Genomic DNA, 16,365 nt, shown 5'->3' with positions numbered 1-16,365 from the left:
GCAGCAGGCGAGACAGGAGAGGTCTGCCGCGACATGTGGGAATCTCCCTGGCAGGCTGGGAATCGAACCCGCGCTGTAGAGGCTGCAGACAGCTTCATAGAGCAGGGCTCAACCCGCTACACCACCGGGGAGGCCCTAAAGTAAAAGAATTTTAACATAAGTAGCCGTTAGAGGCTGGCGAGGACCAGTCTCTGACCAGAGAGTGAAGACCCGGGGCCGGTGAGTAGCGGCGACAGCTAGACCCACATGCGTAGCCTTAGCCAACCCATACCCTGTGCTCGGAATGCTGAGGTTATTGTTCAACTAAAGCTCCAGGAAAAATTTTGGTATTATTTGATATTTCTCAAACGACACATCAGCATGGGTTACACTTCAAAGACAAGGAGATGAATTTTAGGGAGAAAAACTATTTCTCACAAAAGGGAATCGCAAAGAAACCTTCCCTCCTGTAGGTCGGCGGCTGTGATGATAATGTGAAAATGCTGAGATTTTATAAAGAATGACGCGGGATTGCCACACAAAGTGTACACCCTCCTGACAAGAGCCTTAGGGCAAACTTAGTTTAAACAGAGTTTCTTTTTCAGGGCCCCTGGTGGCCTAAGGGTTATTAAGTCTCAGCGCTACCACCGCTATGGCCTGAGTTGGATCCCAGGCCAGGGAACTACCCACATGGCCAGCAGACCCCTCCTGTCTCTCCCACTTCTACCCTTAGCAGTGTATTTCAGTAGATCCACCTGTTTTTAATCCCCACTCGGTCTCTGGGGAATCCTTTCACCATCACCCCCCCACACACACACCTCCTCTGGCCTACACCCCAATTCTACACATAAATAAACTTTTTTAAAAATAAGTTTCTTTTGGGCCTCCCTGGTGGCGCAAGGGGTTAAGATGCAACCTATGAAGCTGTCCGCAGCCACTACAGCAAGAGTTTGATCCCCCACTGGGGAGCAGACCACAAGGTGCAGTAGACCTCTCCTGACTCGTCCGCTGTTCCCCTTAGCAGTGTGTTTCACAAAGTCTGCATGTTCTGCTCCCCACTCTGTCTCTGGTGAGTCCTCTCACCCATGCACCTCTGGCCTGTACTCCAGTTCTTGTATGAATGAATAAATAGATCTTTAAAATAATAATAATAATAAAATACGTTTCTTTTTCTTATAATTCTTAATGCCTCTGTGTCAGCATTTCTTTTTCCTATTCTGTGATCTGCAGAGAAAATACAAATAAGAACTTCCTGATTTCAATTTCACACTATAAGGGATTTCTTCAAAGAGAACGTGATCTTATCTTTAGCCTGGAATGAAAGACACACGGTAGCCCTATTCTTGAATAAAAGGCGAGGTAGTGTGACTACTCTCCACCGCAACATCAGAGGTTACCACTTCAGTTATTAGTGTCTAACAAATCACTCCCACTCAGTGGGAAAGAACCACCTTATTAGAGGTCAGCAATTTATCTCTGCTCCTCCATGGCAGTGGGAACCAGAAAACAGGGAGGGCGGAATCATCTGGAAATCCTGCATTCGGGTGACTGGCAGCTGATTATATGACTGACAGCAGAGCTCACAATTGAGCTGTGAGCTGGAACCTCCACAGTCATCTTCTCCGAGGGCCTCACCATGTAAGCCGTTGGGCTGCCTAACACTATGGCGCAGGTCCCAAGAGTCAGGTGCCCATAAGAGCAAGGCAAAGTGTATGGTTTCTTTCTGATCCTTCCTCAAAAATCCTCTGGCATCACTTTCATCACACTCTGTGGGTCAAGGCGGTCCCGGAGAATCGCCTCTGTTCGGGGGAAGGGACAGAAGCCCTTGCTCACCCCTCAGTGGGAAGGTCCCTCGGTCACACCGTGAAAGCACGTGCAATAGGAAATCCAGCTGTGGCCATCTTTGCAAAATAGAGTCCCTCCTCCCCTCCCTCACCTACACACACCCATCTGGCTTTTTGGAGATCCAGTTTTACCAATTTTAAACTATCCTGGAGAAACAGCAAGAACATCCAGCAGCATCAGGTACAATGGAGAGTGCAATCAACAAGGTGTGAAATAATTATTCAGACAGTCTCTATTCATCCCCAGATGTCAGAACAAGCACACAGGCAGCAGTCAAGAAGTGGAGTCAAAGCTATTGCATTGTCTGCAAAAAACTTAAAATGATGCATGTGTAACATTAATTTCTGATTATTAACCAAAAAACCGATTGCCAGTGGTTATTTATTTTGATGTTTTCCATTTACAAATTAGTACATTCATTTTACTTCTAAGCATATCGAGCTTCAAGATCTGTTTATTATGCTCTTATAACAATTTACAAAACCAATCAGCTCTTAAGTCTTCACCTCTTCCAGTCTAAAACAAGTTGCACAAAGTGATTCTCAGTAAGGTAAACAGTTCAGCAAACAGAACACCGCCATTGTCCAAAAGGGCAACATATTAGGAGAGTTTTAGGAAGTGGCAGCGTTCTAAAGAGACTGGAGGAATAGAACTATGTCAAGAGATTATAATTTTACTGCTTTCAATCTAGTTTTCCTGGTGACTCTGAGTCAGAACCAAATAGATCCAGGCAGACCGGACCAGTTCCTGGAGTTCGGGTACATGTATTTAACTATCTGCTGGAGAGCGGCTACTTAGATAACTCATTAAGATCTTACAAATGCCCAACACTAAATTTCTTTTTTTTTTTTAAAGATTAAAGATTTATTTATTTATGCATACAAGAACTGGGGTTTAGGCCAGAGGTGTGGGGAGAGGGGGTGGTGAGAGGATTTACCAGAAACAGAGTGGAGAGCAGAACAGGCAGCTCAACTGAAAACCACTGCTGAGGGGAGCAGCGGGGAAACAGAAGAGGTCTGCTGCACCCTGTGGGTCAGCTCCCTGGCAGGGGACCGAACTCATGCTGCAGTAGTTGCAGATAGCTTCATAAGTGCTGGCGCTTAACTCCTTGCACCACCAGGGAGGCCCACCAACACTAAATTTCTGTTTTTCCCACCAGCCCTAATCCTCCTGTTCTCAGCTTCTCACACCCTTGTGTTTCTCCAAAGCATTTGTCATCATCAGTTACATTATAAAGAGCACATATAAGAGTAAATGTTTTTAATCTTTGGTTCACTGCTAGTTCCCTTTGCCTTGAAACAGAGATGCTAATTGAACCATAACTAATTACCTTGTAGTCTGTCTAAAGAAAGAACAGGTTAAAAGAAAAGGACTCATCTATAGAGTATCTACAAAATCTGTTTGTCCCTAATACAGAGCTCACCTCCCTCTACAAGTCATAACATGCCTTAGCTTCCACAGCCTGTGCCGAGCCTGTCGATTAAATTCACTCAATTTACAGGGCCTCCCTGGTGGCGCAAGGAGTTAAGACACAACCTAAAAAGCTGTTCACAGCCACTGCAGCACGAGTTCAATCCCCGGCCAGGGAGCTACCCACATGGCGCAGCAGACCCCTCCTATCTCTGTGCTGCTCCCCTCAGCAGTGTATTTCAGTCAGTCTGCCTGTTCTGTTCCCCACTCTGTGCCTGGTGAGTCTCTGGCTTATACCCCAGTTCTTGAATGCATAAATAAATCTCAAAAAAAAAAATCACTCAATTTAAAAAGAAATAAAATACAAATAAATAAATTCACCCAACTATTTTGATTTTATGCTCTCTAAGAAACTTTGCAGAGAGCTCAGCTTTCCATGTAGATTATTAGCCTACGGGGAGAAAATGTGCAAGTTGGCAAATGTGAATAGCTAGTCTCCTTATGCATATACTTCTTAAATGTAAATTTTGCATTCTGGTTTATTCATCAGACTTGGGAATTTGGTTAGTGTGAGTCACCTTCAGGCATAATGAAAATACCAAATGCATTAGTTTGAAAGAGCTGAGGAGCAGACTTTGGTACCTGTGAAGTTACCTGGTACCTGGGTGAAAACAAAGAGAGCAGAGCTTGGAGTTTTGTGCTCAACTGGTGAAAACAAAAACGTGAGACAGACTGGCTATTGATCCCCCCTGCCAACGCAGGGAACTGGCCTGACCCAGCCATGGCCCTGTCTTACCAACAAAATGCACGCCGCCCTCAGGCGTTCATCACTCTCCAGCAATTCATTTCAACCTAATTCCCCGCATATGAAAATGGTGGGGGTGCCCTCTACTCCAACCCACATCATTAGTCCAATCAGCCAGTTGGCACAGCCTGTAGCTGTCTAGCTCCTTTCCAGTCTCAGCCACACTGCAATGCGCACGGAAAAGCTGGCTCCAGGGGTGGCTGCTTTTAGCAGTTCAAGGTTATCTTGCATGTGTCAAGGTGAAGCCACAGTCCTCCCAGGTTTTCCCCTTCGTGTGCTCTGCACATCCTCCAGGCAGTGTCCTCTTGCACAAGGGCCTTTGGGCATGCCATTTGCTGCCTCTTCCAGGAAGGCTGTCTGGGTCTCCCTCCCAGCCTGATCCCCGTATAAAATGCTAGCCCCTCAGGAGCACACGGATGATGCTCCTTCCCCACTGAGTTACACTTCCGGGGACATGTTTCCAGGGAGCTCCCCGTGCCCCGTCCCGCTCAGCTACACTGTGGCTTCGTGGCCATGTCTCTGCAGCCCCACTGGAATATAAGCTACTTGAGGCCAAGATCCACATCTTGACACTTAGTAGGTGCACAGGCCAAAACAGAGAAACCTCCACTGTGCTCATCAGGCCTTATCTCTTGCATAATGTGGTTTTTATAATTGTGTTTAGTTTCTTCTTGTCTATACTAAAGTCATAATTATTTGGCACTGATACCACCCACCTCTTGCCAAACAGTAATGACAAGAATTAAATCCATCAGAGGTGACAGGGAGACTTTCCACGTACACCTTAGTAGCTTTTGAAAACCGAATGATGCATATAGAAAACCTATTTTTAAGGACAAGTGAAATTTCAATCTAAAATTTCAGAATCATGGTGAGAAATATATTTCACATATATACCTATGCAGTCATGAAATCCAAATTTTTATGGATTTCAACCATTGCCAAGCATTTCCATACAATCTGTTCCTAATGCCAATATTTTTAAACTTCTCAGATTCTTTGCTAAGAAGAAATCAACTTCAAATTAAATTGATAGGTGGAATAACTTATTAGATGTCTCAAGCAGCAAACATTCAGCTTTCTTGGGGGGGTGGGGTTATAATGTGACTTCATGAAACTACAAAAAAAAAGAGGGGGTAATAATTACAAAAGAGGGCCTCCCCTGGTAGCTCAGCGGTTGAGTGTTGAGCTGCAAAGCTGCCCACAGCCTCTGCAGCACAGGTTCGATTCCAGGGGTGCAGCCGAGGGTCCCACATGGCACGTAGACCTCTCCTGCTGCGCCCGCTGCTCCCCTCAGCAGTGTATTTTGTCGGTTCCCCGCTCTGGCCCTGGTGAATTCTCTCACTCTCCAGCACTTCTGACTGTACCCAGTGCTTGTATGAATAAATAAATAAATCTTTAAAACAAAATAATAGTAATAATTACCAAAGAGAATTATTTCCCCTGAGGAATAACATTAAAATTTTATCTTAAGTAGACCCTAGCGCCGTACCAACAACTGACACAGTAGTGTGTCCCAGCACATTTTATATTTTATTTTTTGTTGTTGTTTTAAATTTTTTAAATATATTTTGTATTTAAAAAAAGAAGAAGAAAAAAAGAGAAAAGATAAGCATGGGTGCCGTCCTGTGATCCAAATTTCCTTGCAATGATTTCCAGGCATTCCCAACTACAAGGTTATTTTACTTTATTGTTAACATGTAAACAGAATTTTTGGTTTTCTATTTTTTTTAATATTTTATTATTTTTATTTATACAAGAACTGGGGTACAGGCCAGAGGCACAGGAGGGTGAGAGGATTCACCAGAGACAGAGATGGCAGAAGAACAGGAAGACAGACCAAAGACACTGCTGAGGGGAGCAGTGGGTGAGGCAGGAGAGGTCTGCTGTGCCATGTGGGTTTCTCCCTGGCTGGCCAGGAATCGAACCTGCGCCGCAAAGGGCCGCAAAGGCTGTGGACAGCTTCACAGAGCTGCACTCAACCCGCTGTGCCACTGGGGAGGCCACCAGAATTTTTAGCCAAAGGACAAAGACTCACAGTGAGAACTAGAAGGGTGGGGGGCAGTAAATTGTTCCCTTTCCCACCATGCTGCTTGCAGCCAGAGTTCTGCAATCTGTTCCCAAGGGGCAGGGCTCTCCCTCTCCTGGAACCCTCCCCATTATTATACTAATTTCTATTTACCCATCATCTCTCACCCAACAATCTCCAGGCACCTCACAAATAAGCACTGGCCTTTGAGCCTTGTTGGGAAGGTGAAACATCATCCCACCCCTTTCTAGAGTGGGGGACAGAGATGAGAAGACTTGCCCAGAACAAAATAATAGCAAGATGAGGCGCCGATGCAGCTTGGCTGGGTCTCCTCAGCAGTGTCCACCCCATTTTAATACCCCTCAGGATCCCGCTCTCAGCTTTGGTAGGGCTGCTCCAAGTGCAAGGTCAACAGCTTCCTGCAAGGTGCCAGGTTTCTTTAGCCAGAGGGAGGAGAGGAAAATTTGTTTTCCTTATGTATTTTTTTTTAAAGATTATTTTTATTTATACACACAAGACCTGGGGTCCAGGCCAGAGGTGCAGAGGGTGAGGGGATTCACCAGAGACAGAGTGGGGAGCAGAACAGGCAGATCCACTGAAATACACTGCTGAGGGGAGCAGCGGGGAGACAGGAGAGGTCTGCTGCACCATGGTTGGGTCAACTCCCCGGCCAGGAATCGAAATCAGGCCTCAGTAGCTAGCCATAGCTTGATCATGATGAGATTAACCCCTGTGCCACCAGGGAGGCCCAGTTTCCTTATGTCTCGAAGGACCAAAAATTTTAAAGGCCTGCAAATGACAGCAGAGGACACCCCCACCCCCAACCCCACAGTGGTCAACATCAATCTTCTCTTTGTTCTTTCTTCATTGAACTGAAACTACTTTTCGCCAAGATAAATTTGTTAGACGTGAACCTTGATAATGACTGCTGTTAAATACCTTTACCAATTCGTTTCTTGAACTTAGAAAAGAAAAAATAACTTTGGATCTAGAAGAAAGGAGCAGTCCCCAGACATCCCTGAAACACCTGGCATGTCGACTTCATGACAGTTTCTGCCGGGTCTGCAGCCCTCAGTGCTGTGAGTCATCGGTTCTCAATGACTCAATCTGAGTAGCATCAACTGTGTTAGAAAGCAAAACTGACATCAATGGCAGGGGAAACAGGAGTGAGTGACGGGCATAAAACAGCAAGCTACTGATACAGAAGAGGCCTTTTAAACTACATATGTTGAGTATTTAAATGCTAGCACTACACTTCTTGTCTGGGTGAGTCTGGTAACTTCACTTCTGAGATGCATCCATAAAAGGGAGAGAACTCTTACACTCACAGGGTCCTTGTTAGGTTATGAAAGGAGGTATTTAAAGCCCCTAATCGTGGTGTGCCAAGCACTTAACAAGTTGGTTCTTTTCTGTTTGCATATTTTAATACACAGGAGAATTTTGGTCCTATACCGATTCCTTGGAAAGCGAGGTCCCAGCGCAGTATGACAGTGTGGGGCAGAGAGGACCGAAGACTCTGATAAACCTCATGGGGGCAAAAGATGACCCCATGCCACATACCAAAAACCTTGCAGCTGGGTGATGAGTGCCTAGGGGTTCACAATATTACTTTCCTTAAATATGCGTGAAAAGTTCTGTAACAAAAAGTTCAAATAATAATACATTTTAAAAGTCTTAACTTTAGGGGCCTCTCTGATGGCACAGGGGTTAAGATGCAACCTATGAAGTTGTCCGCAGCCTTTGCAGCCTCTGCAGCCTCTGCAGCATGAGTTCGATTTGCCGGCCAGCCAGGGAGCAACCCACATGGTGCAGCAGACCTCTCCTGTCTTGCCCGCTGCTCCCCTCGGCAGTGTATTTCAGTCAGTCTGCCTGTTCTGTTCCCCGCTCTGTCTCTGGTGAATCCTCTCACCACCCCCTCCACACCTCTGGCCTGTACCCCAGCTCTTGTATACATAGATAAATAAATCTTTTTTTAAAAAAGTCTTAACTTTAGAAAACAAGATCGAGGAAGAGGGCTCTAAGATCCCAAGACCCGGGGTTGAATCTCTATTTTCTATTCTTGGCGCATTATCAAACCCATCCGAGTTTCAATTTCCTCTCTTGTAAAAGGGGCTAACAGTGGGGTGGTGCTTCTGAGACCCTCATGCTACCTGGGAAGCACTGCCCAGCTCAGGGGAGCAGTCAGCAGGCCCTGTCCTTTGGGGTCTGCCTCGACTTTCAAGCCACAGCAATGCGCTGCTTACAGCAACTCACAACCAATGACGGGGCGGGAGGCAGCCACGGTCACCGGCTTCTTGGGGCCACCCTGGGTCAAGGGGAATGAGCAGGGCAGCGGAACAAGGGCTGGCCACTTCTGTCTACTGTGAACGCCTCGAGGGGGTCATCTTTCCTCTGCATCGCCTGGTAGAGACCTGTTGTGCTGTCTCAGACCTGGCGGCCCCCTCGGTCCAAGCACATTGCTCCATGGGTGTTACCCGAATCCACCTCAGCATCTCATTCCTAGACACAGTGCTGGGCTCTCGAGGCAAACAAATGAGATGAGGTCGGAATCCTGTTGCACAGCATCTGAGATATGATAAGCTTTCCCAAGCTGGCCGTGTTGGTGATGACTATTCAACAGGCAACAGGGCCTGGCACATAGGAAAATATTATAAGATCTATGGAGTTTATGTGATTACAAGCTATTTATTTCTGTTTTTACAAGCCATAAAGAGAGTAGAAGTAAAAATGGAGACAGTAGCAGCTGAACTGTAGACGCTAAGACCACAGGTGCTTGTCTAAGAAGTAATTCTTTTTAAAATTCCAATTTCTAGAATGGTATATTCTAAATTAGAAAAAAAAAAAAACAGCACAGCTAGTGTGATATTATATATATGGGTATTATAACTTGGCAATAAGAAACTGGAAGTTTCCTCTTCTTTTGCTCATTTGAATCTATTCTAGTATTAAACGATGAAGGTGATTAAGCTTCACATAATTTCAATGGAGGATTTTACAAAGTGGGTGAGAATCCTGAGTTAGAGTTGGTTCCCCTTGGAAGATCACAATCAGTCAATACTAAAAATTCACATACTCCCAACTAACTAACTATCTCCCTATTTGGTCCTTTATGATTAATTTTTTTACCCAGACATTTTTTCACCCAGATTATTTTTTTTTACCCAGATTAATTTTTTACCAATATCCTTCATGATTAATTTTTTATCCTGGGCTCAAGCTAGTATGAGTATCCTGGGCACAAGTCAGAAAACAAATAATTCATTATAAATGAATTCCAGAAGACTTCACATCCACATACTAAAATCTAATTAGATTAATTTCCCAGGGCATTCATGTATTCTTGGTAGCTGGCAATTTTTAAGTGTCAAAATAAAGCCTTATTTTTAAATGTGGGTGGTGTTGATGAAACAAGTATGAGTAATACTTGCAGGAAACACAATATTAGCTTTAACTAGGAAGTGCTTCAAAGCAGCACCAACGTACAGCAAGAGCTACTACGTGGTCTCGCACTCAGCGACACTTATACAACAAAACTTCTTTGCTTGAAATCGTTTTACCTACAGAAGGCCATTTACACCAAATTTCAAGATTATATCTAATGTAGAAAGTGCTGGCAGCAGCGGCTGTGTAAACACCCACCACAAAGTCACCGGACTTTGTTTAATATCTAACTGGCCAGGAAAGCCTAGGCCCTGGCTGTTTTAATGGACTGCAGGGGATGGCAGGATCACACTTGATTTAGTCTGTCTTCCGAGGAGCTCTGTCCTGCTTGCCAGGTCCCGGAGTCAGTCTCCTCTGTTGGGCTGGCTTTGTTTATCCCAAACAGAAGTCTCTGAAGAGTTAAGAATAGAGAGCCACAGCAAAAACTAAACAAAACAAAGAGAAAACAGCAGAAGAGTGGAGGACCAGTCCCTCGGCTCTAGGTAGAAAGAAGAGGTAATAATTCTCCAAAACCTGCAAGTATTCATAGTCCATTACTTCCTGATTAAAAAAGACCCAGCATTGTCTAGTTTAAAATGTTAACAGGCTGTGTTCTTTATATTGACTATATAGAAAGAGGAGGCAAAGGAAATATACCCCATCTACACCCCAGTCCAGGCCCCTTGCCTGGTCTGTATTGTGAATGGAGGGGCATGGCGTCAAGGAAAAGAAAAATAATAAAAATTAAAATAAAATGTTAACATACTTTAAAGTGTCCTTATGTAAACACATGCATATCCAGTATAAATAGCACGCACAGAGAAGAAATAAATTTTGAAGTCTTACTGTAGTGTAAAAGAAAAAAAAGTACCTAAAACTGTGTATTTGAGGGTCTTCCTGGTGGTGCAAGGGTTAAAGTCTCAGGGATATCAAACTATGGCCAGCCACTGTGGGCCAGGGAGCTGACCCACTTGGCGCAGCAGACCTCCCCGGTCTGGCCCACTGCTCCCCTCAGCAGTGTATTTTGGTGGATCCACCTATTCTGCTCTCCTGTCTCTGGTGGATCCTCCCACCCCTCCGCACCTCTGGCCTACGGCCCAGCTCTTGTATGCATAAATAAAATAAATCTTTAAAAAAAAAAATGACTGTCCCTATTTGAAAGCAGGGAGCCATATGAGAAATCTCTGTACCTTCTGCTCAGACACTGTGAAACTAAAACTGCTCTAAGAAATAGCCCATTTAAAAAAGTGCCTAGAATGATAAAAGATTGTTTTACAAGAGCCAAGGTGCGGGAAGCTATTATAATTACCTTCTTGTTACTTTTATAAAGAAAATGTAAAACCCAAAGGGAAAAGGGATTCACTCATTTCTTCTATAAACGAACTCCTGCTATGAGTCAGGCATTGTCCCAGGTGGAGTTAGCAGATAACTCTTTCACTGCTGCCTCTTCAAAGGGTCACAGTCGCTGTCGCTGTAGAGTTAACACATTGCAGAAAGCACAGCACATGCCTGGCATTGGCCGCAAATCACAGATTCAACAAAGGTGACATAGAAGCAACATAAGTGGTTTCTTCCTATATTAGCCAATATGTTGTATTTGGGTTTCTCTGGTGACTTTCTCAGTTTGGACATTTTGGGCCACTCGTTTCTTATTGACACCAAAGCAAAGATGGCAGAGAGGACACTCAGAGTCTCCCCTGAATAATTTGCTAGCTCGAGTCCAATCACTGTGAGGAAAGCTAAACTTTGCAGTGGCTGTATTTATGCATCAGGTTAATAAGCAAGCTCATAAAAAAAAGTGAGCTGACACTTCAATACCTTGTCACTTCCTCTAATGAGTAGGTAGGAAAAAACAACCAAATGGAAGAAACCCTGGCTTTGCCATTTCTCCAATGACTAGTCACAGCTCCAACAAGTCAGGCAACCTGTTTACCTAATTAACATTCCTTTTTTAAAAAAAGATTTTTATTTATTTTTTCACAGAAGTGGGGTGTGGCGGGGGGGGGTGGTATGAAGATTGACCAGAGACAGAGTGGGGAGCAGGACAGCCAGATCTACTTCAACACACTGCTGAGGGGAGTAGCGGGTGAGACAGGAGAGGTCTGCTGTGCCGTGTGGGTAGCTCCCTGGCCAGGGATCAAACTCAGGCTCTCGTGGTGATAGCACTGAGACTCAACCCCTCGGTCACCAGGGAGGCCCCAACATTTCTTTTTGAACCAAGTCTTGGGTAAATATGCTTTGCTTACTCTTACACAGAAACTCTTTGGAATTTCGTGTTGCAGACTAGAGTTAAACCAGATTTATGCTTTCTCTGAAAGAAGTAAATAACTTTCGATGGATATAATGTGACTTCTAACAGGCTGATTGGTGTCTTGAGCAGTTGCTCTTCAAAAGTTTAAAGCTGATTAATAGGCATTATTATGAAGAGCTATGCAAAAAAAATCCTATTATAATGTACACACACACTTGGTTTTGAGCTTCTGATACAGAAAAGGAAAAGCCCAATTTAAGGGCAAACTAATCCAATAAAGTTATTGCAAATTATGGGTTTTGAAGGCATGTTACAGTTGCCTGATAATTTCCCAACATTTCACAATACCTCAAAGTTTCCTAGAATGTGAAAGTTTACTCCTAATACAGGGGTTAAAAAAAAGGGGCGGGGGAACGCGGAGAAAGGCTTTACTCCGGCTAACAAGCAGGATGTGGCTTAAAAGAAAGCTTTTATTAGAGTACAGTGCCTGGTGGAAACCTGTAGTTTTTCACAGCCTTTCTGGACTTTGGCTAAACTCCTAAAATGTGTGTAAGCCTTGGTAGGGTTTGGGAAGGTCTATGAAAGCTGCAGCCACCTGTTCCGTGTGGCTCATGGCCTCCCAGGCCAGAGCTCCGTCTCTCTCCCTCCAGAGTGCAATGCTGCCAAGTTGGGCTCGAGGCTCCATCATTATCTCATTGCACTTGTGCACGATCCCAAAGCCACCATCGAGGCAACCCCTCAATCAAGGCACCGCACCTTCCCCAGACTCTCACCACCAGAGAACTGGAGGTTTGTTTTTCAGAATCTTTCATGACTCCAATTATTTTTTTTTAAATCTCAAATACTAAGAAATTAAGGCTGCCGAAAATAGACATTGTTGCTCTGATGCTTTTTGGTGCTTTACCTGAAAACTCAGATTTTTGCACTTCTCTTGGTGCAAAAAACGTGTTCATTCCTTTCTATTAAACTAAAAGGCTGTCAAGGACAAGGGTGGCTGTGCCAGCGGTATGCCTTGTTTTTTCTAACTTATCCCGGACACATAGTTGTACTGTTATCACTGGTTCTTCCTCATGCACTTACTGAGTGGAAAAAAAAAAAAAAAAACCCTTTAAGTAGTTTATATACCTTCTCCCTTCAAAGTCTTTCCCAGGGCCTCCCTGGTGGTGCAAGGGGTTGGGACGCAACCTGTGAAGTTATCCACAGCCTTTGCAGCGCAAGTTCGATCCCCGGCCAGGGAGCAGCCCACATGCTGCAGCAGACCTCTGCTGTCTCCCCGCTGCTCCCCTCAGCAGTGTCTTCAGTCCATCTGCCTGTTCTGCTCCCCACTCTGTCTTTGGTGGATCCTCCCACCCCCCACACCTCTGGCCTGCACCCCAGTTCCTTTTTTTTTAAAGATTTATTTATGTATTTATTTATTTATTTATTTATTTGTTTGTTTGTTTGTTTGTTTATACAAGCACTGGGTACAGTCAGAAGCACAAGAGGGTGAGAGAATTCACCAGAGCAGAGAGCAGAGCAGGCAGACTGACGAAATACACTGCTGAGGGGAGCAGCGGGCGCGGCAGGAGAGGTCTGCACACCATGTGGGACCCTCGCCCGGCAGCCCGGGGTCGAACTGGCCCTGCAGAGGCTGCGGGCAGCTTCACAGCCCAGCGCTCAACAGCTGCGCCACCGGAGAGGCCCTGTACCCCAGTTCTTATATGCATAAATAAATCTTTTAAAAAAAGTCTTTCCCAATTACTCCTATTTTAATCTATTGCAAGTATTTGCAGAAAGGGTAGGAGCGGGAGGCCTCCCCGACCCATCACCTGCTTCAACAACCCCCTTAGAGCTAACGCCTTCATTTGCTTCAGCAGTATCCCCATCCTGGACCACCTCAAATGTTTTTTTTTTTTAAAGATTTATTTATGCATGCATGCAAGAGCTGGGGTACAAGCCGGAGGTGTGAGGGATTAGAGGATTCACCAGAGACAGTGGGGTGCAGAACAGGAGGATCTACTGAAACATACTGCTGAGGGGAGCAGCAGGGAGACAGGAGAGGTCTGCTGTGCCATGTGGGTTGCTCCCTGGCCGGGGATTGAACTCATGCTTCAGTGGCTGCGGACAGCTTCATAGTGCGGTGTTTAACCCCTTGTGCCACCAGGGAGGTTCCCCTAAATGCTTTTGAAGCCAATCTAAGACTTCCAGTACCCATTTGTTTCCAACCATTGCTTCTCTTTGCCTTCCTTCCCATCCCTCCACACCCCCAAAAGAAGTGTGCAGAATAATGCAGTGGGAAGAGACTCAGCCTGGGCCCTGCAGATCTGTTCTCTCCCTCCAGGCCCACGGCCTCTCCCGTAACCAGTCCCCCCAGATTCTCAATCAGGCAGGGAAGCAGCCCAGCCCCCGCCCCTGTGTTCACTGGAGCCGTGTGTCACGCGTCCGGTTGCTCGCCCTGACATCAGTAGGGGCAGAGAGCACCCCAAACCCCGGAAGGAAGTAGGTCCCCACGATCACTACAAGCTCTGCTCGGGGAATGGAGATGGCAGCACCCGAAGAAAGCAGGTCCAGACCCTAAGGGGCACATTTCACCAGAAAGCTGCTTAACATGAAGGCCGTCCGGAAGCCACAGCCCAATTCCCACAGAGCCAGGGATCCTTCCCCTCGAAATGCACAAAATCACGTTGGTGTATGGCCTGCGTTTTGCACTGGTGAACAAGTACCTAAAACTTGGGGGACAGGAGAATAATGCAGGAGACTGGAGTTGGTCAGTTCCCTCCTGTCTTGGGATCACCTTCCAAAGCATTTGTCAGCACCACAGGAAATGCCCACCGCCCGTCCTGTTGCCTAAACCACACTCGATTTCACTTAGGAATACATCGTGTTTCACCCTCTTCTCTTATTTGAACAAGTGAAAACAAGTTGTGCCCCAATTTCTGTCCTCGGATTAAAAACTACTTCTGATTCTGCAGATAAGCTAAAGAGCCAAAGGAAGTGGTCGATGTTGCCTAACTAGATGTGTGCAGATGTTTAAAACCGTCTGCTATCTTATTAAAATAGGAATATTTGTAAACATCAGCCAAAAATCTGAGTCCCTTTAGACAGATAATGTTTATAAAAAAAATTATCTTAAGGGAGCTATTGCCTTCAGGATTTTGGGTATTAACAGTAGCTGCTTTTGAGGAAGCAATGGTTATGTAAAAACAAAGCAAAAAAAAAGAAAGAAAGATTAAGAGACGATGCTCTGTGTTTCTGTAGCTGCTGTCACCTTGTTGTATTTTGACGTGAGACTTGGCCTCAGCTCAGAGAGCAACCACCGCCCGCACTTTCTCCTCCACACCCTGCACAAATGGAATTCCGAGAGCAGAGGTCTGCGAGTTCATCACCCGCGATGCCTCATCCTGAACATTTCAGGCGATCACAGATTCCGTGCGCGCCTCCCCCAGGACTCCGCACCGCCCGGCCGGGCCCTCGGCCTCCCCGAATCAGGGCCAGGGCCGGGCAGGGAAACTAGTTCCCGGGCTCAGCCTCTCCTCCCCGCGGCGGCCAGGGCGCTACCCAGCACCCCGGCTCCCCAGGGTGCAGGGCGCGGGGGGAGACGGGCAGAGCTTCCAGACACCACGTTCCTTGGGTACCCCTCGCACCCGCAGGTTAAGGATCCGGGTGAGGCGCGCCCCTCAGCGCCAGCCTTCCCCATTTCAGCTGCTTCCTCTGAGCACTTGAGCGACCTGCCCGGCGAAGGGCTCTCGCCCAAGGTGATCACACAGGATCTCGCCCCAACTCCGGCTCCGCTCCCCGCCAGGCCAAACGCCGCAGTCCCCGCGCGCGCTCAGGAGCTGCAAGTGCGCCCCACACCGCCACGGGTCAGAAGTTCTCGCCTTCAGGGGAAGACAGCACTTCTCGCTCTAGCACCCCAACACTCAGGACCCCGAGCCAGCCCCGCCGAGGCCGCCGCGCCCCCGGGAAGGGCGCCCGGGCGCCGGCACCTCCGCCGGGAGGGAGCGCTGGGAGCGCGGGGCTGGGGCGCCCCAGGAAAGAACGCAGCCGAGGGAACCCCAGGGCCTCCACGCCCCCCGCGGGCCCGTCCGGGTGCCGGGGCGGCTCGCCCCGCGCGGTGAAGCGCTTCCCGGCACGCGCTGGCCTCCGGGCGCCGCGGAGAGGCAGGCGGCCCTCGGGGCACCCGGACCCGCGCCCCCTCCCCAGGCCGCCGGGGTCCCGCGCCGGCTCCCGTCGCCTCGGAGGGACGAGGGGGGCGCGCACCTCCCGCCGCCGCCGAGGCCGAGGGGCACCCGGACCCGCGCCTGCTCCCCAGGCCGCAGGGACCCCGACCCGCGCGCCATCGGCGCCGCCCCGGCGGCCGGCCCGCGCCCCCTCCCCAGGCCGCGGGGAGACTCAGCCCGCGCGCCCCGCGCCCTCCCGCCGCCGGGCCCAGCCCCGCACTCACCCAGAGCTCGGAGCCCCAGCTCATGGTGCAGGGGGCGGGAAGGGGCGCGCCGCGCGGCGGGCGCGGCTCTGCGGTCCCCCTCCCTGGCGAGCCCTTCGCCCCGAGATCCCGGCGGGTGAGGAAAGCCCGTGGCCGCGCGGCCGCCGCCTCCGGGGCCGGTCGCTCCTGGCCGGGGTCTGCGCGGCGGCTCCTCCTCCCGATCG

General features: G+C 47.7%; 1 protein-coding gene and 1 non-coding gene across 11 annotated transcripts in view; one reads left to right on the top strand and one right to left on the bottom strand.

Moving 5' to 3' along the window:
* Positions 1 to 16,310, bottom strand: part of FNBP1 (formin binding protein 1) — a 117,611-nt gene extending 101,301 nt beyond the window's left edge. For 4 of the 10 annotated variants that reach the window (XM_054688679.1, XM_037494313.2, XM_037494310.2 and 1 more), the window contains exon 1: positions 16,163 to 16,264. In XM_054688679.1, coding sequence (XP_054544654.1) covers positions 16,163 to 16,186 — 24 coding nt within the window. In that variant the 5' untranslated portion in view covers positions 16,187 to 16,264. Of the gene's footprint in view, positions 1 to 16,162 lie in introns of all 10 variants that reach the window. The other 6 variants (XM_037494311.2, XM_037494312.2, XM_054688674.1 and 3 more) reach the window with 3 other exon arrangements.
* LOC119233170 (small nucleolar RNA SNORA51) lies at positions 10,072 to 10,205 on the top strand. Its single transcript, XR_005122321.1, has one exon. It is a non-coding gene; the product is annotated as a small nucleolar RNA SNORA51 (small nucleolar RNA).
* Positions 16,311 to 16,365: the final 55 nt, after the last annotated feature.

This window comes from Talpa occidentalis, unplaced genomic scaffold (assembly GCF_014898055.3).
Source record: "Talpa occidentalis isolate TD23 unplaced genomic scaffold, MPIMG_talOcc4v2.1 talOcc4.7, whole genome shotgun sequence".
NCBI classification, from domain to species: Eukaryota; Metazoa; Chordata; class Mammalia; order Eulipotyphla; family Talpidae; genus Talpa; species Talpa occidentalis.
This window is presented reverse-complemented; position numbering and strand designations above follow the sequence as displayed.